A 27244-nucleotide genomic window follows, 5' to 3' on the forward strand; every position below is an offset into this window, starting at 1 on the left:
AAAACTGTTGGAAAACATAATGGTATAGTATATAGTACCAAATGTGTCAGTTAGCTAACTCATCAGAGAAGGAACATATCCATGCAAATTCTTTAACAGGAAAGTGCAACTTAACCTGAATGCTAAAGTTTAGATTAAATTTGGGTAGGTAAGGAATTAGAGGGGAGATACTGTAGGCCAGGAAATTACATGAATAAAGATATGGTGTGATTGTATTTTTGGTATCAGAGGAGGAAGGAACATTGAAATGATAAACTTCACCGAAAAAGCAATTTTACATTTGAAGTAATTGAAAGTAAGATTAGGTAAATAAGCTAGAATCATATGGGATGGCTTGAATGCTGCCAAGAAATTCGTACTTGATTAAAAAGCAGGTAGATTCTTCAACAGAAAAGTACAAATGTGAAGAATTACTGTAGCATTAATATATCAAGTGGATTTAAGGAACGAGGCCCAGAGGCCCAGAAGGAGGCTATTAAAGTAATCCAGGCATGAGTTTTTTGTTCCTTTTTGTTTTTATGTTTAAGACCTATTTATAATTTATTTTTACAAGTAGGAAAGTCCCTCCATTTTTTTCCGGCTTAATGTATATGAATATAAAGAAGTATTGATTTCACACTGCCTCCCACCCTGACAGAATGGGGTAACAGGAAGTTGTGAACTGAGAGCAGCCTTCTGACACCAAGATGGTTTCCTCTCTATCTGGGACTTGAACTCTGGTGCTCTCATCAGTCATCCTCTTGCCGATTTCTTTTCAGTTTATGAAAATCTATGAGTTTATAAGCATCCTCCCCAGTAGATGGGTCTACAAAGTCCTTGGGAAGTCAGTAACTCAGGGACAGGGTTGAACTGTCACTTCACGGTTTGTTTACGTAATGGAAAGCTGAAGAATTAACTCATACCATTTTCAAAGAACAAGCTCTTATTCTATACAAGGATGTGGAGAATCATCAGTACAATGAAAAAATGGTTGAGTAAAGTCATGAGTGATGAAATCAGAACTCTTGAACAATAGAAAGACTGCACTGAGGGTTTTACATTTCAGAGAACTGTTTATTGCTACCCAGTATGTATCCCTTGGGGCACTCCAGTTAAGCTTAGGAAATACACTGCCCCCCAGGGAATCGATAGCTTCTTGACCTTTAGTGGTGACTTCGGGAAATTCTGGTGCCATAAGGGTAGCCGTGTTCTCATCATCCGACCACTGTATTTCTTCTGCCTTATTATCACTGTTTGGCTGAGAACGTGTTGGCGGAGCTTCTCTTCCTGAAACCACCAGAGTTCCATCATCAAGTAAATAATCCTTCACATTCTGAGGAGTGGAAGAATGACACTCTTGATGGTAAGGCTTCCGAACAGTGGCTACCACACAGAGAACTGACAGTGCAGCACATGCGCCTTCTTCATCCTCCAGCTACCGCAGCTGCTGCCCATCCCCCTCCTGCCAGCACCCTTCTGGAACCCCCAGGCATGCGTTTTTTATGGCTTCCAGGAGAATTGGGAAGAGGCAAATCCAGAAACAAAAGTTAATATCCATAAATATTCAGATATTTTTACTGATGTCATGATTATTGTTAATTTGCTAAATATTACGCACTGAGAATATGGCTTATTTTTCAACGTAATCCTCTGAATGCTTTCTAGTTTAATTGATTTTTCTCTAAACTTTAATGCTTAAACTTCTGCTTGGTAAGTTTGATTTTCTTGATATTATATTATGAAAGAAATTCTACTTTTACTTATAAACAGGATTTACATTAAAAAAGTACAGAAGTTTCCTGAATATAGAGTTCCCACAGACCCCAAAATTGACAAGAAAATAATCCGAATGGAGCAGGAAAAAGCCTTTAACATGCTAAAGAAGAACTTGGTAGATGCTGGCGGTGTTCTTAGGTATGACATTTATATTATTATTTTATTTTTTACAAATTAATTAGCTCCATTTACAAAATTTTTTTCTTATAAGAGAAATTATAATTATGTTTTCTAATTATTTCATTAAGAATGATTTTTATAAGGGAGATGTCTCATTAGTGGTTCCCTAGGTTTTAAAATTTGCCACTGTGTAAGCCATTTAGTTTATCAACCAAATGTTCTGATAATGCCTACCAAAGAATTCTGTATACCATATGGAAATTTTTCCCCAAAATGACAAATAATGTGTTTAGCAACCTGTATAATTATATATTTCATACTTTGTTTCTGATACTTCTTAGGACCAAACTTGCAGTCACCTGTATATCTTTTTAACCCGTCTTTGATTACCTATACCAGCTAGAAATTAATCCTAAGCCCTACATAAAATTCCATTTTTATATATTTTTTGTGCTTCAGATTTTACATAAGAAGAAATATTAGCTTGCTTTCTTACTTTTCTTTATGTGTTAGTCCAGGTGAAGAATTTACAGTAATACCAGGGGATTAAGTGTACAGAATATAGTTTTTGTGAAAACAAAACAAAACAAAACTTTTGGCTATGGGCGCCTGGGTGGCTCAGTCGGTTGGGTGTCCAACTCTTGGTTTCAGCTCAGGTCATGATCTTGGGGTTGGGGGATCAAGCCCTGTGTCCGGCTCCATGCTCAGTAGGGAGTCTGCTCCTCTCCCTCTCCCTCTGCCCATCCCCCTGCTCATGCGCTCTCTCTCGCAAAAAGATAAATAAATCTTTAAAAAAATAAATACATAAAATAAACTTTTGGATATATGGAAAATGAGTAGCCAATAATTAGATCATTCAGTTTGGAGAACATTGCATATAATTTTTAAATAAGCCACCATTTCATGAGTATCAGTCATTGCAAGCACTTTGTATAAAAGTATCCATTAAAACAGTATCCTACCAGATCATTTCATTTTCCTAGCATCTGTTTTTTTGCACTCAATATGAAAGACCTATATTCATCTTTTAGTTGATTCTCTTGCTCATTGGGGCAATAGGAGCTGTGTGCAATAGAGGGGCTATGGGGCAATAGAGGTAGTGTATTGAGCTCCTGTCAGATAAGATTCTCCCACTCAGGCTCAGTCTTGGTAGACTGTGATTTATAGCCAACCTTTGGAAGGATTATAGGATTTACTTAACATGAAATTTAAAATACCATTTTCATATATACTTAACTCCTGTACCCTCCTTAACTATAGGGCCATAGTGAAAGTCTATAAAGGTTTGTAAAGATTTTTATTTAATTGGGTATAAAGCCAACTTAGAGGAGTCAAGCAGAGAGGGCGCCTGGGTGGCTCCGTTGGTTGGCTGTCCAGCTCTTAGTTTTGGCTCAGGGTGGTGAGATGAGCCCCAAATCGGGCCCCAAGCTCAGTGTAGAGTCTGCTTGAGATTCTTTGCCTCTCCCCCTCTCTCCCTCCCCTCTCCCTCTACTTGCCCCCATGCATGCACATGCTCTCTCTTTCCCTCTCTCTCTCAAATAAATAAATAAATAAAATCTTTCTAAAAAAAATCAGAGGACATTTTAAATTTTATTTATATCATTTTAAAATTTTTATTATATTTACTTACTGATATAATCATATCTTAAAAGATTATTCTTTTTCTTGATGAGTTTTAACATAAGTAACTATGATTCTTGCCTTTGTCTAGTAACATAATTTTAAATTTTTCTTCTTGTCAGGTGGTATGTCCAGTTACCTACAAAGCAAGCTCATCAGTATCATGAATTAGAGACTTCCTGCCTCCCTTTGCCACCTTCTCCTTTTCCTGTGTCTTCTCTTGAAGAAGAGGAAACTGCAATTAGGGATGAGAATTGTGCATTACCCTCACGTCTACATCCTCAAGTAGCACATAAGATTCAAGAATTAGTGTCACAGGGAATAGAACAAGTATATGCAGTAAGAAAACAGCTAAGGTACAGTAAAAACAAATTGTTCTTTTACATTTTTCATTTTTGTTTGTTGGTTTAAATAATTTATCATAGACATTTTCCAAGATATATGCTATCAGAGGAGATAAGGAATATAATTTATTAATTTATTAAAATCTTATTTATGAACTGATCATTTTCTAGCAGATACTTGGCAAGCCATTAGTAATGACTCAGCTTACTCATTTGAAATATTCCATATTCAAACTTAGCTAATTGGACTATTTCTGAATTATATATAAATTGAATTATATAATAAATCCCTTTACAGAAAAAAAAAGCCTTTGTAGAATCAAAGATTTTAAAACCTAGGCCAGGATGCTTATTTAAGCTATTTGAAATGCAATTAAATTGTATTATAACAAAAGAACCTGGATAGTTCTTTGTATGATGGAAGTTTACATGTAGCATTCTGATCCAATGTTACTGATTCTCAGGATACAATAATCATGATCTCATTTATTCTTGCAAGTCTATAAAATTGGTATATTTACGGGCGCCTGGGTGGCTCAGTTGGTTGAGGGACTGCCTTCGGCTCAGGTCATGATCCTGGAGTCCCGGGATCGAGTCCCGCATCGGGCTCCCTGCTCGGCAGGAAGTCTGCTTCTCCCTCTGACCCTCCCCCCTCTCATGTGCTCTCTCTCTCTCATTCTCTCTGTCTCAAATAAATAAATAAATCTTAAAAAAAAAAAAATTGGTATATTTACCTCCATACTGCGCAAGAGAAAACGGACACTATGAGTGGTTAAATAACTGGCTTAAGAGGTAGAGGCAGAACTGAAATCCAGATCCAGTTCTACAGCCTGTGCTCTTTCACCATGATTTCTGGTACTTAACTGGCCTTATTCCCACTGGTTACTGTGTAGTCCCGCCTGAACAACACAATGAGTATTTCCTAGGTTAATATCTTAATTAATACGTGATTTTCCCATTTAGCAGCTTTCTCAGACATTTTATATTCATTTTCATTGGGACATTGTTAGAACAGAGCCAAAATTTGGTAAAGTTCATACATTATTTACTAAACTTGAACCTTAAGAATAGAGGTATGATTCAGCTCTGCAGTGTGGTCTATAGAATGTAATGCGCAAACCATATGAATATTGGACTTTATAATTTTTTGTGTATTTTTGTATATTGATGTGTCAATGCTGCCTTCTATTTCTATATTTCTCTTTTGTCTACTTAAAAAAATTCAAGCAGGGCGCCTGGGTGGCTCAGTTGTTAAGCGGCTGCCTTCGGCTCAGGTCATGATCCCAGGGTCCTGGAATTGAGCCCCGCATCGGGCTCCCTGCTCAGCGGGAAGCATGCTTCTCCCTCTCCTACTCCCCCTGCTTGTGTTCCTGCTCTCGCTGTCTCTGTCTCTGTCAAATAAATAAAATCTTTAAAAAAAAAAAATTCAAGCGGGTCATATTTTATATAGTAAGTGATGCCTTTTGGCAGCAGTGTAACTTGATGTTTATACAATAACCTGGGTGTAGGCCCAACCTCTCTTACTTACTGGCTAGATATATAACTTTGGCAAATTATTAAACTTCAGCAGCCCTCAGTTCCCTGGAATGATAATTGGGAGTAAAGTGGGAATGATCATTGCACTTACCTCACAGGATTATAGTAAGCATTAAAGGAGATCCTTGATGTGAAGAGTTCAAGTACACTGCCTGACATAGTTAGCATTCAAAACATATTATGCTTGGGGCGCCTGGGTGGCTCAGTCGTTAAGCGTCTGCCTTCGGCTCAGGTCGTGATCCTAGGGTGCTGGGATCGAGCCCCGCATCGGGCTCTCTGCTCGGCAGGAAGCCTGCTTCTCCCGCTCCCCCTCCCTCTGCTTGTGTTCCCTCTCTCGCTGTGTTTCTCTCTGTCAAATAAATAAAATCATAAAAAACAAAACAAAACATATTATGTTTAAACTGACAATAATGATTCCTATAAAAATGTCAAAGCTTATTCTAGATACAGAGTTATTTAACCAGTGAAAGTATTATATTGCTTTTAATCTGCATGATTTCTTTGATTTAATGTACGGAAAAAATTAAAAGTGGAAAAATATAAATTATAAAACTGTAAACCATGCTTTACAGAAGTTTATGCTAAAAAGGAACATTTTCTCATTTGATCTGAAGAATATTACTATTTATGTTTTTATTCTATTTTATGCTCTCCACAGAAAATTTGTAGAAAGAGAACTATTTAAACCTGATGAGGTGCCTGAGAGACATAATTTATCCTTTTTTCCAACTGTAAATGATATTAAAAATCACATCCATGAGGTACAGAAATCCTTGAGAAATGGAGATAATGTGTATAACTCAGAGATTATTCCAGCAACGGTATGATTAAATTATAATTCTTTGTTTTATTATAGAATCTTTCTCAACTTCTCTTACTATTTGGCCTAACGGGGTGGTTGTTATTAGGCCATATAAATAACTGCGATGAAAGAAAAAATAGTAGTTTGGGGGCGCCTTGGTGACGCAGCCGATTAAGCATCCAACTCTTGGTTTCAGCTCAGGTCTGATCTGAAACGGAGCCCTACGTCAGGCTCCGTCCTCAGTGTGCAGTCTGCTTGAGTTTCTCTCTCCCTCTTCTTGTGCCCCTCCTGCCCTGAGCTCTGCCTCTCACTGAAATAAATAAATCTTAAAAAAAAGCGGGGGGGGGGGCTCCTGGGTGGCTCAGTCGGTTAAGCATCTGCCTTCAGGTCAGGTCATGATCCTGGGGTCCTGGAATCAAGCCCTGTGTCAGGTTCCCTGCTCAGCGTAGAGTCTCCACTTCTCCTTCTGCCTCTGCTCCCATTCCTCATTCTCTATCCCGCTTGCTCTCTCAAATAAATAAAAACTTTTTTAAAAAAGAAGAAATAGTAGTTTCTTTTTCTTAAAATGTAAACATTGTGAACCCTCAGGTGACGATTTGACTAAAATTTTTTTTATTACTCTCACAAGAAGAAATATCAATTTCCAACTCTGACTATAATAACAATAGTAATCTTCACTTAAAAATCAACATATTTTATTTCTGTAAAAGTATATCTTATTCATCTAACAAATATTTATTGGGTATATACTGTGTATACCTTCCTCTCTTTTTAAAAATAGATAGACAGGCGGCGCCTGGGTGGCTCAGTAGGTCAAACACCTGACTCTTGATATCTGCTCAGGTCATGATCTCCGGGTCATGAGATCAAGCCCCACATCCCATCGGGCTCCACCTCAGCAGGGAATCTGCTTGAGAGTCTTTCCCTCCTCCTTAGCCCCTCTCCCTGCTCGCTTACTCTCTCTCTAATAAATAAATCTTTTAAAAAAATGGGGCACCTGGGGGCTCAGTCAGTTAAGTGTCTTGACTCTTCGGTTCAGGTCATGATCTCAGGGTCATGAGATCAAACCCTGCCTTGGGCTCCGTGCTCAGTGAGGATTCTGCTTAGGATTTTCTGCCTCTTACTCTCTCCCTCCCCAACGCTTGCATGTGCTCCTTCTCACTCTCTAAAATAAATAAATAAATCTTAAAAAAAAAAATCTCAGTAGCAATGCCCTTTGCTCTCCAAATTTTTACTACCCAAATTATGCCTTCTGAACTAAATAGATTCAGATTTTAAGCTAGTGCTACTATTCTTTTCCAACCCAAACTCTCTTATTTATTCACTATCCAAAGTTCAGGAAGTAAAATGGATTTGGTTAGCACTGATCTTTGCCATCTATACTTGCTATCCAAATTCTTGCTATCTGAACTTGGGAAGCTAATGTATTTGGATAGTGGACTATACTCATATTTTGAGAATGTAAACAAGTGAAGAGAGTAATTACTGAATGAAACACAATTATACTATCACTGAATAAAATATGACAGTTGTATTGATATTTTAAAACATTTTTTACTATAAATGCTTTATTGTTTTTACTGAAATAAATGTTCCCATTTCAGCTTCAGTGGACTACAGATAATGGGCATATTCTCAGAGAGACTGTGACAGTTACATTTGCAGAAGGTAAGTTATCTTGAATATATTTAATATATAAAATCAGTGTTAAAACTGGAAGACATTGGGGGCGCCTGGGTGGCTCAGTCATTAAGAGTCTGCCTTCGGCTGAGGTCATGATCCCGGGGTCCTGGGATTGAGCTCCACATCGGGCTCCCTGCTCAGCGGGAAGCCTGCTTCTCCCTCTCCCACTCCCCCTGCTTGTGTTCCCTCTCTCGCTGTGTCTCTCTCTGTCAAATAAATAAATAAAATATTTAAAACAACAACAAAAAACTGGAAAACATTGAAGATATTATGTATAAACAAAAGGATACCATGTTAAATGCAGGGGTAAGTATAAAAGAATGAATGTCTAACTTTATATAGGGGGTGACGTTAAGAGAGCACTTAAAGCCAAATAGATTGATTTGAGTAGTGAGAGGAGTTAGCCATACAGAAGCAGAGAAAACACATTTCCAGAAGAGAAAAAAAAAAAAAGGGTAAAATAAGCTTGGAATAGTAAGAGAACACAAGAGTAAGAGCATATGAAAAAAGCAAACCATATAAAATGGACAGTTTCCTGATCAAGGTATCTTAAGGTTATCACTACTGGAATTAGCCTAGCTTTATAGTAAGCTGTACTAGCAGTTGGCCTCAAAATTTTAATCATAAAGCATAAAAGCTTATTATATGAGGAAATTTATTTTTTTTAAGTTATTTGTTTATTTTTGGTAATCTCTACACCTACTGTGGGGCTTGAACTCACAAACCCAACATCAAGAGTCATATGCTCTTGTTATGGCCCAAAGAGAGAGGAACAACTATGTTAGGATTTGTCAAAATAATTATAGCTGTTTAAACATATATACTTATATGTTACTCATATATACTTCTTCATATATGTTATTTAGCTATAAGAAAGGATGAGATGTTGCCTTTTATAATGACATGGATGGACCTAGGGAGTATTATGCAAGTAAAATAAATCAAACTTCTCATGAGAAAAACAAATACCATATGATTTCACTCATATGTGGAATCTGATAAACAAAACACATGAATAAACAAAAAACAGAATCAGACCTATAAATACAGAGAACAAACTGATGGTTGCCAGAGGGGAGAGGTGGGGTGGGATGGGCAAAATGGGTGAAGGGGAATGGGAGAAGGCTTCCAGTAATGGAATGAGTAAGTCATGGGAATAAAAGGCATAGGGCTGCCTGGGTGGCTTAGTCGGTTGAGCATCTGGCTTTGGTTTCAGTTCAGGTCATGAGATTGGGCTCCATGCTCAGTGGGGAGTCTGCTTGAAGATTCTGTCCCACCACCCCTCCCTCCCCTCTCAAATAAATAAATAAATCTTAAAAAAAAAAAAAAGGCACAGCATAGGGAATATAGTCAATGATACTATAATCACAATGTTTGGTGACAGATGGTAGCTACACTTGTGGTGAGCATAGCGTAATATATAGAGAAGTTGAATCACTGTGTTACTCACTTGGAACTACTGTAACGTTGTGTCAACTATATTCAAACAAAAATTAAAAATAAGGGGTGCCTGGCTGGCTTAGTTGGAAGAGCATATGACTCTTGATGTTGGGTTTGTGAGTTCAAGCCCCACAGTAGGTGTAGAGATTACCAAAAATAAATAAATAAACTTAAAAAAAAATAAATTTCCTTATATAATAAGCTTTTATGCTTTATGATTAAAATTTTGAGGCCAACTGCTAGTACAGCTTACTATAAAGCTAGGCTAATTCCAGTAGTGATAACCTTAAGATACCTTGATCAGGAAACTGTCCATTTTATATGGTTTGCTTTTTTCATATGCTCTTACTCTTGTGTTCTCTTACTATTCCAAGCTTATTTTACCCTTTTTTTTTTTTTTCTCTTCTGGAAATGTGTTTTCTCTGCTTCTGTATGGCTAACTCCTCTCACTACTCAAATCAATCTATTTGGCTTTAAGTGCTCTCTTAACGTCACCCCCTATATAAAGTTAGACATTCATTCTTTTATACTTACCCCTGCATTTAACATGGTATCCTTTTGTTTATATATCTGTATCTTTCATTATGATTTGAGCTACTCAGGGGCAAGGGTTATATTTTATTCAAATTAACATAACTAGTGCCTAGCATAATCCCTGCTACAAAGTTAACATCTAAATAAATGCTTTAGAATAAATTAATGAATAACTGTATACAGTACAATTATTTCTTTATTCTTTGGCTGTTTAACCTTTTTTTTTTTTTTAAAGATTTTATTTATTTATTTGAGAGAGAGAGAATGAGAGACAGAGAGCACGAGAGGGAAGAGGGCAGAGGGAGAAGCAGACCCCCTGCTGAGCAGGGAGCCCGATGTGGGACTCGATCCCGGGACTCCAGGATCATGACCTGAGCCGAAGGCAGTCGCTTAACCAACTGAGCCACCCAGGCGCCCTGGCTGTTTAACCTTTAAAAGTCACTGTGCATAAAGAATAACTTTCAAATTCTTTATCATTATTCATCTGTTCTGCACATATTTTACTCACTGTGATAAATGCTGGACATAAAAAAAGAATAAGTTTCTTGCTTCATTGAATTTCAAATTTAGCAAGAGAAAAAGACACTAAGCACATATATTCTAATTACTGTTATGAATAGTGCCATAAAAGAGTTGTGCAAAATTGTGTGAGAATAGTGACAGACATATAACTTAATCTAGGGAGTAGGGAACTAACATTTGAGAAAGTGGCTTTTAAACTAAGAACTGAAAAATGGATAGGAATTTGTCAATCAAAAGGATACCATGTTTGAAAACTAAGCAAGAAAGAGCTTGTCATGTTCAAGGAACTTAAGAAAGTTGATATGGTTTTAAGCATAGACAATGCTTGGAGATAAAACTGGATATGCAAAATGGGCTTAGGAGGCCCTTAGAGCTGTCCAAATGAAAGGTGTGATAGTGGTTTAGTCTACAGTGAGTGACATTTATACTAGAATTGGACAGATGGGGCGCCTGGGTGGCTCTGATGGTTAAATGTCTGTCTTCAGCTCAGGTCATGATCCCAGGGTACTGGGATTGAGCCCCGCATCGTGCTCCCTGCTTGGCAGGGAACCTACTTCTCCTTCTCTCTCTCAGCTGTTCCCCCTGCTTGTGCTTTCTCGCTCTCTCTGTCAAATAAATAAATAAAATCTTAAAAAAAGAAAAAAGTTGTTTTCAAAGGTTTTGGTTATTGATTGAATAGGTGTGGGAGGTAAAAGAATGGGAATGATCTGGGATGACTCCTGGGTTTCTTCCATGAGCAACTGACTGATAGTGGCATTTACTGAGGTAGGCAACACTGGTGTAAGAATAGGATTTGGTAATGGCAAGGGGAAAGAAAAAAGTTCATGAAATCAGGTTTGGAAAGCTTAGATACATATCAGAACCATTTCAGTGGAGTGGATTGGGAATAAGCCACATTGGGATGGTTGAAGAGTGAATGATGAATGAAGAAGTAGAGACAATGTGCTATGAGGGGAAAAAGGGTTGAGAGAAGGTATTTTCAGATAGGAGAGATCTGAAGAGAGAGATGAAGATGAAGGTATTTGATAGCTTTGATGATGGGAAGTTGAGGAAATTTCTGATAGTTTCTCTTTTCTCTTCAAGAGTGCTGAGAGTGAAAAAGATCTTAGGAAGTATGGCCAAGATTGGACAATTGAAATCTTCTAAAATATAGAAACCTTGTGAGGTTGTCAGATACAGGTGAAAGTCCTGTTGAAGTTGATGATCATGAATTGGTATTAGTAGTAGCAGCAAGTTTCTCTTTCATTCGCATTCAGCTTCACGTATATGGGCCATTTTCATTCAGTGTTAGGATTTTACCAGGGGTTGTAACAAAAGTACAAAGAAGCAAGGGAGGTTAGGGGATTTGCAAGAGAGTGACTGAAACTATAACCGTAGGATTCGACTAAGCTGGATAGGGAGAGAATTTTAATAAGAAAGAAGTTGATAGGGGCGCCTGGGTAGCTCAGATGGTTAAGCATCTGCTTTCAGCTCAGGTCATGATCCCAGGGTCCTGGGATCGAGCCCCATATCGGGCTCCTGGCTCAGCAGGGAGCCTGCTTCTCCCTCTCCCTCTGCCTCTCCCCCTGCTTCTCCCCCTGCTCATGTTCTCTGTCTCTCTCTGTATCTCTGTGTCTCTAATGAATAAATAAAATCTTTTAAAAAAAGTTGATATATCTGAAGAAAATTGAGGAATCAATGGACTGGAGGTTCACATGAGGTTGAATAATTGTAGTGAAGTACTTACGCAGAATCCCTGGAAAAATAAGAGGTTGTGATCAAAGCATGGGATGTTTGAATTAGAGATTTTTAGATGTAAAAGAGTCGAGGGTATGACAGTAGTAGTGGGTGACTATAGCAGAGTGACGTACAAGGACAATTAGAAATGAAGAAGCCAGGGCGCCTGGGTGGCTCAGTTGGTTGGGCGACTGCCTTCGGCTCAGGTCATGATCCTGGAGTCCCGGGATCGAGTCCCGCGTCGGGCTCCCTGCTCGGCAGGGAGTCTGCTTCTCCCTCTCCCACTCCCCGTTTGTGTTCCCTCTCTCGTTGTGTCTTTCTCTGTCAAATAAATAAATAAAATCTTTAAAAGAAAAAAAAAAGAAATGAAGAAGCCAAAAGGTGAAAGAAGTCAGGCAGAGAAAGACATATACCATGTGATTTCATTTATATGTAGAATCTGAAAACCAAAACAAATAAGCAAATGAAAAGCAGAAACAGACCCATAAATACAGAGAATAAACTGATGCTTCTCAGAGGGGAAGAGTGGTGAGAGATGAGCAAAATGGGTGAAGGGGAGTGGAAGATACAGGCTTCCAATCCTGGAATGAACAAGTCACAGGGATAAAAGGGAACATAGTCAATGGTACTGTCATGGCATTGTATGGTGGCAGATGGTAGCTACACTTGGGATGAGTATAACACAACATATAAACTTGTGGAGTCACTGTATCGTACACCTGAAACTAATTTAACAATGTGTGTCAACTATAATTTAAAAAAAGAACTAAAGAAACCAAGAAATGTGAGAGTGCTGTTTAATCCTCTCAACAACCCTTTGAGGAAGATTCTCTTACTATCCTGATTTTACAGATGAAAAAACTAAAGTTTAAAAACCAAGTTAAGTAGCATGTTGAAGGTTACAGAGAAAAGCTAGCTAGTGCTTAAATTCATCCTTGTCTGACACCAGGGCCATTTTGAAAAATTACTTAGTTACAGTATGGAAGCAATAAATGGTTGTTGATAATTGGTTTTTGATTGACTTAAAGAGATGAATATATTTGGGTTAAAACATAGAAATTACATGAGAGGAACTATATTCCCTAAGAACAATTACTTTAGCAAATGAGATTTTAAGAAAACAGATTTTTACTCTTAGTCATTTATTACAAAATGAGTTATTGAAAGAAATTTAATGCTGTTATATTGAGGACCAGCTTTATGCCAGGCATTATCCTAAGCATTAGGGCTACCAAAGATGAATTAAGTTTGGTCTTTGTAATTGAGAGGTTCAATAGGTTTCACACATCCAAGAAGTTTAGATGTAGTCCAACATCATAGCTTAGAAAATGGACTAGATTTGAGTTACAAATACATAATCTTTCAAGGAAAAAAAATACTTTTCCAACATCACATCCTAGATATACTGAATTAAAAATTAATGGAGGTTGAACCTAGGAATTTATATTTTTAAAAAGTTCCTGAGTGATTCTGATTCTACCAGTTCTGGAAATAGTGGACAAAATAACTTCTTAAAGTCCTTTTCAAACCTTTGAATTTATTTCCTATTCTAATTAAGATAGTAAGTGTTATAATAAAATACAGTGTCACATAGCATAGAAACCATAAACATTATTTTGTTTTGATAGCTGATTTTTTTTTATATAACTTAGGAAATTCACCAGGGGAATCAATTAACACCAAAGTGGAAACAAATCACACAACGGGTTCTTTGTCTCCAGAGCCAGCCCATTTGCTTTCTTCACTTTCCTCATTTCAACCAAAAATATTTACACAACTACAGGTAGGTATCCAGTGAAATAGACAAAATTGAAGCCCTTCCCTTTCTTCCTTAATCTCTCTTCTTCTTCTAGGGATTTTATAGAATTATTATAGAATTATGGTAATGATCACAGATGTTTTTATTATTAATTTCCTGACTTTTTTGTATCTTGATATAAGATCATTTAAACAATACATTTTGAAAAAGTTGGAGTTGACTATGCATGCAATAAAGTTTAGTTGTACTACTTTTCCTTTGATTCTTGTTTCTGTCCTCGATATTTGTTAGTAATTATACACCTGTATTTTATTCCAATTATGTGTCAAAAGAATAATATATCCTATGAGAAAATTATACTTAGTAAATTTAAACATTCTGATGTGACTCTTTTTGGTTTAAAAGGGTTTGCAGTTGCAACCAAGATTCACTTCTCCTGATGGATCAACGGCTCCAATATCAGTAAATAACCACCCTTCCTCCAGTCCTTCAAGACTCCTGGATTCATTAGAAAGTACTGTAATGAGTAATAATTCTCTACTGCTTGGTCAAAGTCATAGTCTTCAAACAGATACATGCCTTACCCCAAACAGTAGCATTATTGCCTCTACCATGGGTAGCCTTCCGGGACCAGATCAAAATCTGGCTGCAATGGACCAGCTGGTGGAAGTTGGAGATGTTGAGGATACAGAGAATATGGAAGGAAACGTTCATCGGATTCTGCTGGGAAATGTGCAGACCATCCCAATACAGATTATAGATAGCCACCCAGCTATTAGTAAGTTAAAAGCAACTTGTGATTTTATTTTTTTAGCCTTTATGGACTATCATTACTGTTACACTACAGAAAAAAAAACAATCATTTCTACTCAGGGGTTTATAAAATATAAATAAATAAAGTAAAATTACTAGAAAAAGGGAAAAATATCAAGAGCATAATAACTTTTAAACTTTTTTATTTTTTCTTCTCCATCAAAATTATTCATTCCCTAATTACCTCAGTTTACATAGAAAATCTATGGTGATATGAAATCAGAGAGTCATTTTAGAATGCATGAAAAAAATGAGAAACTTTTTTTTTTAAGATTATGTATTTATTTATTTATTAGAAAGAGGGCATGAACAGGGGGAGGAGCAGAGGGAAAGGAAGAAGTAGACTCCCCACTGAGCAGGGAGCCCGAAGTGGGGCTTGATCCCAGGACCCTGAAATCATGACCTGAGCTGAAAGCAGATGCTTAACTGACTGAGCCACCCAGGTGCCCCATAAAATGAGAAACTTTAAAAGGAAAACATTTAGTGTAAATGTTACTGTGGAAAAAGTGTTACAAGGAAAAATGGAATGAAGTAGGCAGATATAAATGTTAAAGATTTTGAGTTAGAAACTTAGATGTTGAGTTCTATGGAAATTGAAAGGGAATTAGTTAAGCCTTGGGGAATTGGGTTTAATCCAAGACCTTGTTATCTTCACTTTGTAACAAACCCAGTCAACCTAGTGATAAATTCTAACTGTTACTTGACCTATGTCGCTCCCTTCCACATAGAATGTTTCGGATTGGGCACTTTTGTGCAGAAAGATTTGCAGTTTGCTTTGAAGAACAAAAATCTTCATAGAAATTATCCTTAGAACATACAAAGTATTTACCCTCCATTCTTAGTCATCATTCTTCTGGGTAAGGAAAAGTGTAAGGTAGTTCCTTCCAGAAAGGAATCATTATCTTTTAAATTTATTGGAAGTGTTACTTTTAAGAAAATTTATCCAGAGAGCTGTGGCAGTTGTCACTACTGAATAAGTTTAGTAGAAAAGAGGGAAAAGGAATATATGTGAATTAATCCTGAGAACTTCATGAAATAGTTGATGGTGTGCCCATTCTACAGATAGGTAAATCAAGGCTCAGGGAGGTTAAGAGATTACCTAAAAGTGATAGAGCAGGGATTTAAGCCCAGATCTATCTGCCTCCAAAGTTTCTTTCCATTCTAACATGCTTCCTCCCTCTATGTTGTACCAAGGTATTTCTGGGAGCTCTAATTCAGATTGTTTTAAAGGAGACCCTCTTTGTATCTGAACTTGCATGATTTATCAAGTTAGATCATGATCTGAGGGACTACTTTACCTGAATATGAATTCTCAGGGTCACTCAAATCCATCTTCTACTGGTTTTCTTTATGGTGTGGGCTAAACTCCTAATATACCCATATGTGACAAGCATTAGGGGTATTCAACATACTTTCCTGAGTAAATATTGGTCCCCTTAATCTTGGTTCCCTATAGCAACTGAAAAACTGATATCCCTGAGAAAGAGAAAGATTTTATCTTAGACATCCCACCTGCCAATTCAAGATAGTGTTGCTGGTATCCTGCAATCAGATTAATTTGGTCATAAGTACTTTAAAATCAGAATAGTAAGTGCATTGTACAGTGTTTCAGATAAGCAAACATACAGCTTGTAGAGCTAAGTCAGAACTATCCTTTAAGATGTGGCATATTTTTTTCTAAAGTACTTATGTAGTTGAGTTTCTTTAAGGAGGGAATATTTTCCTTATATATGGCCACATATGGAAACCATATGGGATTGGTAACAAATTTGTAAATTTGTAATACATATACCTACTGTTTGCAAAACATCATTTTCAAATAATAGACTTCCTGACTTTTATTTACACATATTTTTAAAGGCAGTTAAGTTTAAATATGAGATAGTCCTCATAATTTTATCAAATTATGGACTGCTTTTTCGTCAAAGTATCTGTAGAGGAGAATAACTATGGTTTTCTTAGTCTCTTCTTGTTTTTATTACCAGAAACATACTGAAGGAATTTTTTTTAACTTCTCAACATTTAATTTTTTATTATTTTTCTTTTTCTTTCCTTTTTTTATTGAAGTTTAGTTAACACACAATGTTTCATTAGCTTCAGGTGTACACATCCTGAGAGAATTTATTATGAATGACTATTAAGATGTCAGAAATACGGAGTTCTCAAATACACTGTTTTTTGCTTCTAAATTCATATAATTATTAAGATTCCAGTGTTATAAGTTACATTAACCTTTAGGGTTTTTCTTTTATGTTTGGTTTTAAAGTTGAAGAAAATCCAGAAGGTACCATTTCTGTGAGCCAAGTTAAGCAAGAACCCAAAGAACCAGCATTGTCTATGGAAGCAAAAAAAAATTTGGACTGTAAGAAATTATCTGCCACATAAATTATTGAAGCTTTTCAGAATTTACAACTTGGGTAACTTCTGATGTCATAAAAAAGAAGGTGAATATTGTCAAAGTGCAGCAATGTGATAAATGGACTGAAGACTAGTTCAATGAGCAACTTTGATTTAAAACTGATATGTTTGTTGCCAAGTCCATATTTTTGGAAGCTATTTTACTGCTCTCATTTTGTATAATTCTTATGCTTTTTGATTATCTGGTAAGGCCAGTATTTCAAAAGATCATCTGAATTTATTCATGACAATATAGTCTGAACACAAATAGTTACCTAACTCATCCCTTGGAAATATCCAATTTGGGTTCTGAAAAGACAAAAACAACAAAAAATACTGTGTGTGTGTGTGTGACTGTATGTGTGTGTGTGACTGTATGTGTGTGTGTTGACTTTTTTAAAAGTTATAAAAGAACTTATTTCCTCTTTAAAGTTGTGAAGAAATTCTTTACATTAGCAGACAGGTGAGAGATTATTTGTAGTCCTTCTCATTAGGAAAGATAAAACAGTAGTAGATTTGAATCATAACATGAAGCCCAGCATTCACATCTGTGGAAACTGTAGTTGCAATTTGGCTTCTTCCATTATAGTTTTTATACCTGAAACTACAAACCAATAGCATACTAATGGTCATCTAATAGAAATTTAAAGTGTCTTGGTAAGTACTCAGAATTTTAATTTGAATTAATCAGATAAGCAACAGAAATAAATGTATATTGCATGGGTTTATATAGTATTGTAGGTAAAGCACTACTTATGGATAGGAAAATGTAGAAATTGAGAGAATTCAGAAAGAATAATAGACTTCCCCTGGTGTTTACAGATGATTTGGGGGACTTTTTGATATCAGCAGAGGATTTTTTTTTTCCTATTTTGTATTGAAGATTCAGCTCTGGATGGAAAAGAATTTGAGTTGTATTTATTTTTCTATGCCAGAGTTCTTACTGAATTGGTGGTATTAGAATTTATAGTATTTCAAGGTAAGTATTTGTAGTTAAAAAATTAGTTCATATTTAAAACTTTAAAACAACTATGTGTACATATGTTTGCTTGTTGAGTAAGTATATTTACTCCAAATACTGAATAGATACTAATCACTATATTCATTGTAAGCTTCTGTTTTCTGGAAGGTTGGTAAACTAGAAATGTCAGTTATAAATGGTCAAGAAATCAACGTAAAGCCTTTTTTCACCCCAGGAACCATGTGTGGGTATATTTAAAATTTTATTTTAAAGTAATAAGGATTTCAAATGGATATTAATGTTTAATATTAAATGCATATGAAATATATGAAATTTAACCTTAATATTTTACATGAATATGAGTCATTTTTGGCTTTTCTAAGTCCAGTCTCCCATTCTTAATTCACTTTAATTGTTGCAGGTACACAGCATGTATCTAAGTATAAAACATTGTTATATTAGAAGTCAGTGGAACTCTAATAAAAAGACCTTGCTCTTTAGATTTATACCCTATTTAATATAAAATGTATTATTTATACCCCTATTAATACAAAGTTAATATTCAATTACATATATGCTTTTTAGTTAGAATGGCTAACTATTCCAAGATTTGAAAATATTTGATGTCAGCATTTTCACACAGGCTGCCAAATCTGATTATGTTACTCTAAGTTAAACACAGCTCTTAGTTACCTCCAACCCAGATTTCTCTTAGTCTGTGTGTACTTAAAGGGTATAAGTCTAAATTTATAGTTTAGTATTACATTTTAGGTAATACTCTTTTCATTTGTTATTTCTAATTTTTATGGAAATTGTTTTCAAGATTTTAAGTAATCTTCACTTTTCATTAATGGCAATAGCTTATTAAATATTTTACCAATTGAACTATATTCCTTTGGAGACATTCTTTTCTTTTTTTGATGTTGAGTTGTTAAGGAGAAATGCTTGTTAAGATACAAACTCTAGTGAGTTACCTAGGATGTAACTAGATGTTAGAGGATTCAGACTTTGGCACTTGATTAAGAACAAAACATAGTTAAAAAATATTTCTCTCACTTCATTCTATGTGAATGTCTCTTTCTGGTACTGATTTTTGGTTTTGTTTTTTGTTTTTATTTTTGTTTTTTATGAGGACAGAAAGTCACAGTGCATCCTCCTCACAAACAAAAAGCAAAATTAAAAAAGAGCATTGAAGGAAGGTTTAAGTCCCTAATTGTATACTCTTTTGGTTTTTAGGTAGAAACTGGAACTATCAATATTTTCATGTAAGTATTTCAATGAGTAGCTCTTTAAAAATAGTTTCTAAATTTTTAAAAATTCATTTGTCCTCTAAATGCATGTTCAGTCACAATATACCAGTATTGTATTTTAAAGGTGCTTAGCATCACTTTTTAAAAAGTATGTTTACATATTTTAAATATTCAGTTATTTTTTAAATGCACAGGGTATTAAATACAAGTGCATAAAATTTTCAGTATCTGTATTTGGCATTCTCCTAACAGCTCTACAGCAAACTTTGACATGTGCTCTTTTGTGTCATGTATTACAAGGTGTAATATCTGTAGTAGTGAGTTGGACATTCAAAATAAGCTGTTAGAAATTCATAATTACAGCTGAGCTTTTTTCATCATTGTGGTTTTCATGTTCCAAAGCCTCCCAGTGAACTTTATATATACTACAGTGAATTAAAGATAAACACCACCATGGTGGGCTTTTCCCTCAATATTGATTTTCTCCATAAGCAGTTAACATGCTTAAAAGAAAAAGCTTTTTGTACAAAGTACCTTATCTTATCCAAGGTAAATGTTTTCTAAAAGTCACAAAATGATAGAAAACAGATTTTAGAAGCTGGTCCTGCTTCTGAGTTTCTGATTTTGAGGCCCACCAGCTTGTGTTTCATTTTTACATCCTGTCAAAATACATACTTAATCATGTGAGTATGTGAAAGATGTCATTTAATTTGTACCAGGTTTTTTAAAAAGTTTTAAAATGTGTGTATATATATATATATTGTAACTTAACGTATAGTGTCCTTGTTATAATGTAATTTTTTTCATTAAAAATCCTATGTTATTTTTTTCTTAAACTTGTTAGTTTTCTTTTTATACTTTTTCTGGGGATAGTGGTAGTTTTGTTCATCTTAAAGATGTTGAATAAACACTTTAATTACATGAGAACTTAGGCTAGAAATTTATGTTCAATTTGGGACCTGAAAGTTTTTCAGCATAACTACCAGTAACTCCTCTTATAATTACATTTAGGGACATATATGCATTTAGTACTCTCAGCTCAGCCAACCATCAACATTTTAAAACAATGCAGGTAATAAGGTATTAGTAATTCTTTTTCTCACATCTTGGCATTGTGATATCTTTAAGTACAGCTTTTTATTTTTTTGGCGTAATGAAAGAAGTATGTGGTTTTTTTTAAAAGAGGAGGGATCATCAGTGTTTTTCCTCTTGGGTTTTTTTTTTTTTCCCTTTATTCCACCTTGTCTGTTTTATAGGACCGTAGAAAATCTTACTCTCTCCAGAAGGGGTACTGTATTAACTATTCCCCATTAGTTGATTTAGCTTTAGACATCTTAAATGGTGTATTACTTTGGTATCTAAATATCTGTAATTCTACTTAATTAACTTAGTTGTAATGGCAAAGCCTTAGTGTACTTTTGCCACATACACATTAACTATGGAAACTATTGTTAAATAATACAAATATTCATTGCTGATTGAATTCTTAAAACTTCAGGAATAAAATCAGAATCTTAAAAAAACTCACTAATGGATTCTAAATTTGATTCATGAGAAAAATAAATAAATTGTATGGTTAATATTGAAAACCTTTGAAAATATGATATGGGTATAATTGTGCAGAGGAAATGTTGTTTAAGGGTAAAACTTGCAATTAGTAAATAAGTCCTGGAATTCTAAGGTACGGCATAGTAATTATAGTCAATAATACTGCATTATAAAATTCAAAGTTGCTCAGAGACTACATCTAAAAGGAAAGAATGAGGGAGGTAATAAAAAAGGGAAAAAATAATTGTGTGGCATGATAGTGGTTATTAGCTAACTCTATGGTGGTAATCATATTGCAAAATATAAATTACCAAATCAACACATTGTATACCTTAAATTTAATGTTATGTGTCAGTCATATCTCAGTTAGAAAAAAAAAAAATAATTCTGAAACCAGAGGACAGAGGGGGAGTCAGATATTGGCAGTTTTCAAAAATATTTTTATTGAGGTATAATTGACATAAAATAAATTGCACATATTTAAAGTGCACAATTTAATAAGTTTTGATATATGTATATATCTATGAAACTATCACCACAGTCAAGATAATGAACATATCCATCACCTCCAAAGATCCTAGTGCCTCTTTGTAATCCATCCCTTCTTCCTGCCTCCCACCCCTACCTCACCATCCCCAAACTACTGATTTGCTTTCTGTCACTAGAGATCAGTTTTGTCTACAATTTTATAAAAATTATATAGTATAAGCATTTCTTTTTCTGACTTTTGTCACTCAGCATAGTTATTTTCAGATTCATCTATGTCAGAGTATATGAATAGTCCATTCCTTTTTACTGCTGAGTAGTAGTACATTGTATGGATATATCATAATTTGTTTATCCATTCACCTGTTGATGGACAACTGGGTTGTTTACAGTTCTTGGCTATTACAAATAAAGCTGTTACGAACATTTGTATAAAAGTCTTTGTATGAATATATGCTTTCATTGCTCTTAAGTAAATAGTGGAATGGCTGGGTCATATGGTAAGTATATATTTAACATTTTAGTAAACTCAAGTGATTGTTTCCAAAGTGGTCATACCATCTTACATTCCCGTCAGCCATATATGAGAGTTCCAACACTTGGTATGGACAGGCTTTTATATTGTAGGCATTGTAACAGGTGTGTAGTAGTATCGCATTGTGGTTTTAATTTCCATTTCTATAATGACCAGTGCTGTTGAACATCTTTTCATGTGTTATGTACCATCTGTATATCTTCTTTCATGGAGTGTCTGTTTGAATCTTTACCTCATTTTTAAATGGAATTGTTGTTTTCTTATTATAGAGGTTTAGAAAGTATATTCTAGATACAAATCTATTTTTTTAAAGATTTTATTTATTTATTTGACAGAGAGAGCACAGCAGGGGGAGAGGGAGAAGCAGGCTCCCCGCTGAGCAGGGAGCCCGATGCGGGGCTTGATCCCAGGACCCTGGAATATGACCTGAGCTGAAGGCAGCCACTTAAGACTGAGACACTCAGGCACCCCCAAGTCCATTTTTTAGAAATGTTATTGACAAGTATTTTCACCTGAGCTATAGCTTATCTTTTCACTTTCTTAACATAATCTTTCAAAGAACAGTTCTTTTTTTTTTTTTTTTTTAAGTTTTTATTTATTTATTAGAAAGAGCACACAAGCAGGCGGAGGGAGAGGGAGAGGCAGCCTCCCTGGCTGAGCAGAGAGCTCGATGTAAGGCTCCATCCCGGGACCCCGGGATCATGACCTGAGCCAATGGCCAGATGCTTAACCAACTGAGCCACCCAGGCACCCCTCAAAGAGCAGTTCTTAATTGTGATTAAGTCCAGTGTATCTTTTTTTTCCTTTGTGGATCATGCTTTTGTCTAAGAGATCTAAGAGATCTTTGCCTAGCCCAAGGTTAGATTTTCTCCAGGTTTTCTTCTCAGAAGTTTTATAACTCTGAGTTTACATTTAGGTGTATGATCTATTTTGAGTTAATTTTTATATACATAGTACACAACCCTTTTTGCTTATGAATACCCAATTGTTTCAGTACCATCTTATGAAAAGACTATTTCTTTTTTTTTAGATTTTATTTATTTATTAAAGAGAGAGAGAGACAGCGAGAGGGGGAACACAAGCAGGGGCAGAGGGAGAGGGAGAAGCGGGCTTCCCGCCAAGCAGGGAGCCCGATGCGGGGCTCGATCCCAGGACCCTGGGATCATGACCTGAGCTGAAAGCAGATGCTTAACGACTGAGCCACCCAGGCACCCCAAGACTGTATTTCTTTATTGAATTAAATTTATACCCTTGATGAAAAATTCATTAATCACATGTATTTGGGTGGCTTTCTGGACTCTCTTCTTTTTCACTGAGAGATTGTCTATCTCAGTGGTCTCAAGCAGGACAATTTTGCCTCTAGGGGACATTGCACAAAGTCTGCAGATAGTTTTAATAGTCATAGCTAGGGAGATACTACTCGTTTCTGATAGATAGAAGTCAGAGCTTCTGCTCAATATCATACAATGCACAAGGACAGTCCCCACAACAAAGAATTATCTGACTCAAAATGTCTATAGTACCAAGATTGAGAAACTCTGGGCCATACTGATGCCAGGACCACACTGTCTTGATTACTATAGCTTTATGGTAAGTCTTGAAGTCAGGTAATACAGTCTTTGAAACTTACTCTTCCTTTCAAATTTCTTTTGTCTATTCTGAGTTCTTTGTTTTCCCATGTGAATTTTAGAATCACCTTGTCAATTTCTTTTTTTGAAAATGCCTGATGGGATTTCAACTGGGATTATGTAGAATGTATAGATCAATTTGGGGATAATTGAAATCTTAATATTGACACTTTATTTTTTCCTCTGCAATGTCTTAGAGTTTTCAGTGTATAGGTCTCTCATATCTTTTGTCAGATTTATCACTAAGAACTTCTAAATGGCATTGTTTTTTCATTTCAGTTTCTTATTTTTTGCATTAATATGGATATACAATTGATTTGTTATATGGATCTTATATCTTGCAACCTTGTTAAACTCACCTATTCTCATAGCTTTTTGATACATTCTATTAGATTTTCTACATAGACAATTATGCTGTTTTACATCTTTTCCAATCTGGATGCCATGTATTTCTTTTTCACAACTGTTACACTGACTAAAACCTAAACTACAGTTTTGATTAGAACTCGTTAGACTGGCCATCCTTGCCTTGTTTCTGATCTTAGGGGAAAAGCATTTAGTCTTTTCACTATTACGAGGTTAACCATAGTTTTTTCATATGTCCTTTATCAATTGAATGAGAGTCATCCTGTTCTTAGCATGCTGAGAATTTTTGTTAGGAATGGATATTTGATTTTGTCAAGTGCTTTTTCTGCATAGATTGAGATGATCATTTGGTTTTTCTTTTTTTAGTCTCAACAATGTGATAAAAGACTATGACTGAATTTCAAAGGGTAAAACAGTCTTGCATCCTTACATTCCTGGAATAAATCATACTTGTTCATCAGGATGCATTATGCTGTTTTATATATTGTTGGGTTTCAGTTGCATTTAATGTTGCTATTGATATGGTTGTGTTTGAGTCTTCCTTTCCATCTTGCTATTTGTTCCATCTGTACTTTGTTCCTTTTTTCTGCCTCTTGGTGCAATTGCCCTTTTTTTATGATTCAACTTTACCTCCTTTATTGACTTATTAGCTGTAACTCTTGTTATTTTAATGATTGCTTTAATGTTTATACTGTACTATCCCAGGCTGCCTTCAAATACTATTCCATCATTTCACATATAGTATAAGAATCTTACAATAATATACTTATGTTTTTCCCCTTCTTTGTGCTATTGTGGTCACACATTTTATTTCTATATATCTTATAACCTAACAGTACATTGTTACTATTTACACTTTAAAGAATCCATTATCTTGTATATATTATTTTTATATATTTTCCTGCTTTTTTGCATTTCTGGTAACTTGATTGGATGTCAGATATAACTTTTACCTTTTTGGGTGCTGGATATTTTTGTATTCCTGTAAATATTCTTGAGTTTTGTTGTAGGATACAGTTAACTTTCTTGGAAACAATTTGTTTCTTTAATGTCTTGCTTTCAAGCTTTGTTAGGTAGGACCAGAGCAGCATTTAATCTAGTGTTAATTTTGTCTCACTGTTGAAGCAAATCCCTTCTGAGTACTCTATACTGCTTTTGAATTAATAAGGTTTTCTACTCTGGCTGGTGGGAATAGGCACTCTTCTGGACCCTGCGAGCCTCAGAGGGTTGTTCTCCCCCTAGTCTCAAGTAATTTTCTTATACTCATGCATTGATCATTAAATACTCTGTTGAATGTTAGACAGTGATCTTCCGCAGATCTCTGGAGTTTCTGTGTAGCTCTCTCTTCTCCAGTACTTTATCCTACAACTCTAGTTGCTTTGGCCTTCTCGATTCCAAGTTTCATCTCTTCCACTCTGAAGGCTCTGCCTGGTTTTCCACTCCGTGTGCCACAGCCTGGAAACTCTTCAGACAGCAATCTTGGATGACATAGGCCTCATCTCATTTGTTTTCCATCTCTCAGCGATCACTGTCCTCTCTTGCATGATGTCCAATGTTTTGAGAATCATTGTTTCATATATTTTATTCAGTTATATAGTTGTTTCAGCCAGGAGGATAAATCTGGTCACTTGTACTCCATCCTGACTAGATACGGAAATTCTCCAGACATGTTGATATCATGTCACATTTGGGTTTCTGCAAACAGTCAAACTGGGAGATGATGTAGAGGTTGTAAGGGAAACATAACGATAGATTATGAGATGGAGTAAGGTACAACAAATCTGAGTGAGACAAGTAGGTATATCATGGTGGGATTTAGGGTATAGGATTGGTCCAAAGTAATTCTCCAGAACAGCCTGATTGTATAGGGACCACCTTCGATGGTATAGTTTCCAATCTCCAGCGGCCGGGGATCCACTAGTCATAGTGACTCAGCCTTCAGTGTACCTGACAGTTAGGCCATGCAGGATACCAAAATGAATGATATGAAAGTTTGCCTTAAAGGAACTTAGTGTCTATTACAGGCGATATATAACTTTGTACAAGATAGAAAATGGTAAATTTGATAATAGGAATATGAATAAAATAAGAATTAAGAAGAAGAAGACATTACTTACAACGGACATTTTAGTAAGTACCAGGCATTGTACTTGGTGCTTTATATTGTTTGGTTAAAGCAAATTGGCATTTTGCCTGGCAAAAAGTAAGTAGTTTCTTATTATTATAGCTAAGACTTGTGGTTAAGAGCATGTGCTCTGAAGTTGGGCAGTTTTGAATTTGAATCCCACTTCCTCTTAATTAGCTGTGTAACTTTGGATAAATTAATTAAACTTTCAGTTCTTCATATTTTTCTTTCTTCTGAAGAAATAGTAGTAGCTACCTAATTGAACTACTATGAGGATTTAATGAGGTAACCTATGTTGAAATCTTAGAAACTGTAACATACCAATCAATATATGTTCATTTTTATAATTAATATTAATAAAATTTTAAATCCTGAAAGGTAAGCATGATCCTTATTTATTTATTTATTTATTTATTTTATTCTTATGTTAATCCCCATACATTACATCATTAGTTTTAGATGAAGTGTTCCATGATTCATTGTTTGTGCATAACACCTAGTGCTCCATGCAGAATGTGCCCTCCTCAATACCCACCACCAGGCTAACCCATCCTCCCACCCCCCTATTTATTTTTTTAAATAAGTTTTATATCCAGTGTGGAGCCCAACATGGGGCTTGAATTCATGACCCTGAGATCAAGATCTGGGCTGAAATCAGGAGTTGGATGCTCAGCCAACTGAGCTACCCAGGTGCCCCATCCTTATTTTCAAGATGATGTATCTGTTAGGGAGTGTCTTTGGCTGCATGCAACAGAGACATGATTATGGTGGTTTAACCAAATAAAGGGGTCTTATTTTTTTATGGAACCAAATCTGAAGGCAGTCTTACCAGGGCTGGTATGGTGGTTCCATGTGGCCACCAGGAACCCAGTCTCCCTTAATCTTTTCATATAACCATTTCTTTCTTTCTTTTTTTTTTTTTTAAAGATTTTATTTATTTATTTGACAGAGAAAGACACAGCGAGAGAGGGAACACAAACGGGGAGTGGGAGAGGGAGAAGCAGACTCCCCGCCGAGCAGGGAGCCCGATGCGGGACTTGATCCAGGGACTCCAGGATCATGACCTGAGCCGAAGGCAGTCGCTCAACCAACTGAGCCACCCAGGCGCCCTCATATAACCATTTCTAACATGTGGCTATCATCTATGTATTTGTTGCTTTTTGGTCCATGATGGTTGCTCCACTTCCAGCGTTGATCAGAGTTCAGACAGGAAGAATGGAATAAGCAAAAGCCCTGTGCTGGGAGAGTGAGCCAAAGGTCTTTTTTAGAAGACCCATCAGCAACTTCCACTTTTATCTAATTGG

General features: G+C 35.7%; 1 protein-coding gene and 1 pseudogene across 1 annotated transcript in view; one reads left to right on the top strand and one right to left on the bottom strand.

The window, feature by feature from the left end:
- The window catches only part of CARF (calcium responsive transcription factor), a 61413-nt gene extending 42155 nt beyond the window's left edge, over positions 1–19258 (top strand). The window contains 8 exon segments of the mRNA XM_044913383.1: positions 1750–1893; positions 3618–3851; positions 6034–6196; positions 7782–7845; positions 13725–13855; positions 14237–14609; positions 16911–17088; positions 19239–19258. Of these exon segments, the coding sequence (XP_044769318.1) occupies positions 1750–1893; positions 3618–3851; positions 6034–6196; positions 7782–7845; positions 13725–13855; positions 14237–14609; positions 16911–17029 (1228 nt within the window). The 3' untranslated portion in view covers positions 17030–17088; positions 19239–19258.
- LOC110591971 lies at positions 869–1407 on the bottom strand (annotated as a pseudogene).
- Positions 19259–27244: the final 7986 nt, after the last annotated feature.

The sequence above is a fragment of the Neomonachus schauinslandi genome, chromosome 3 (genome assembly GCF_002201575.2).
Source record: "Neomonachus schauinslandi chromosome 3, ASM220157v2, whole genome shotgun sequence".
Lineage (NCBI taxonomy): Eukaryota > Metazoa > Chordata > Mammalia > Carnivora > Phocidae > Neomonachus > Neomonachus schauinslandi.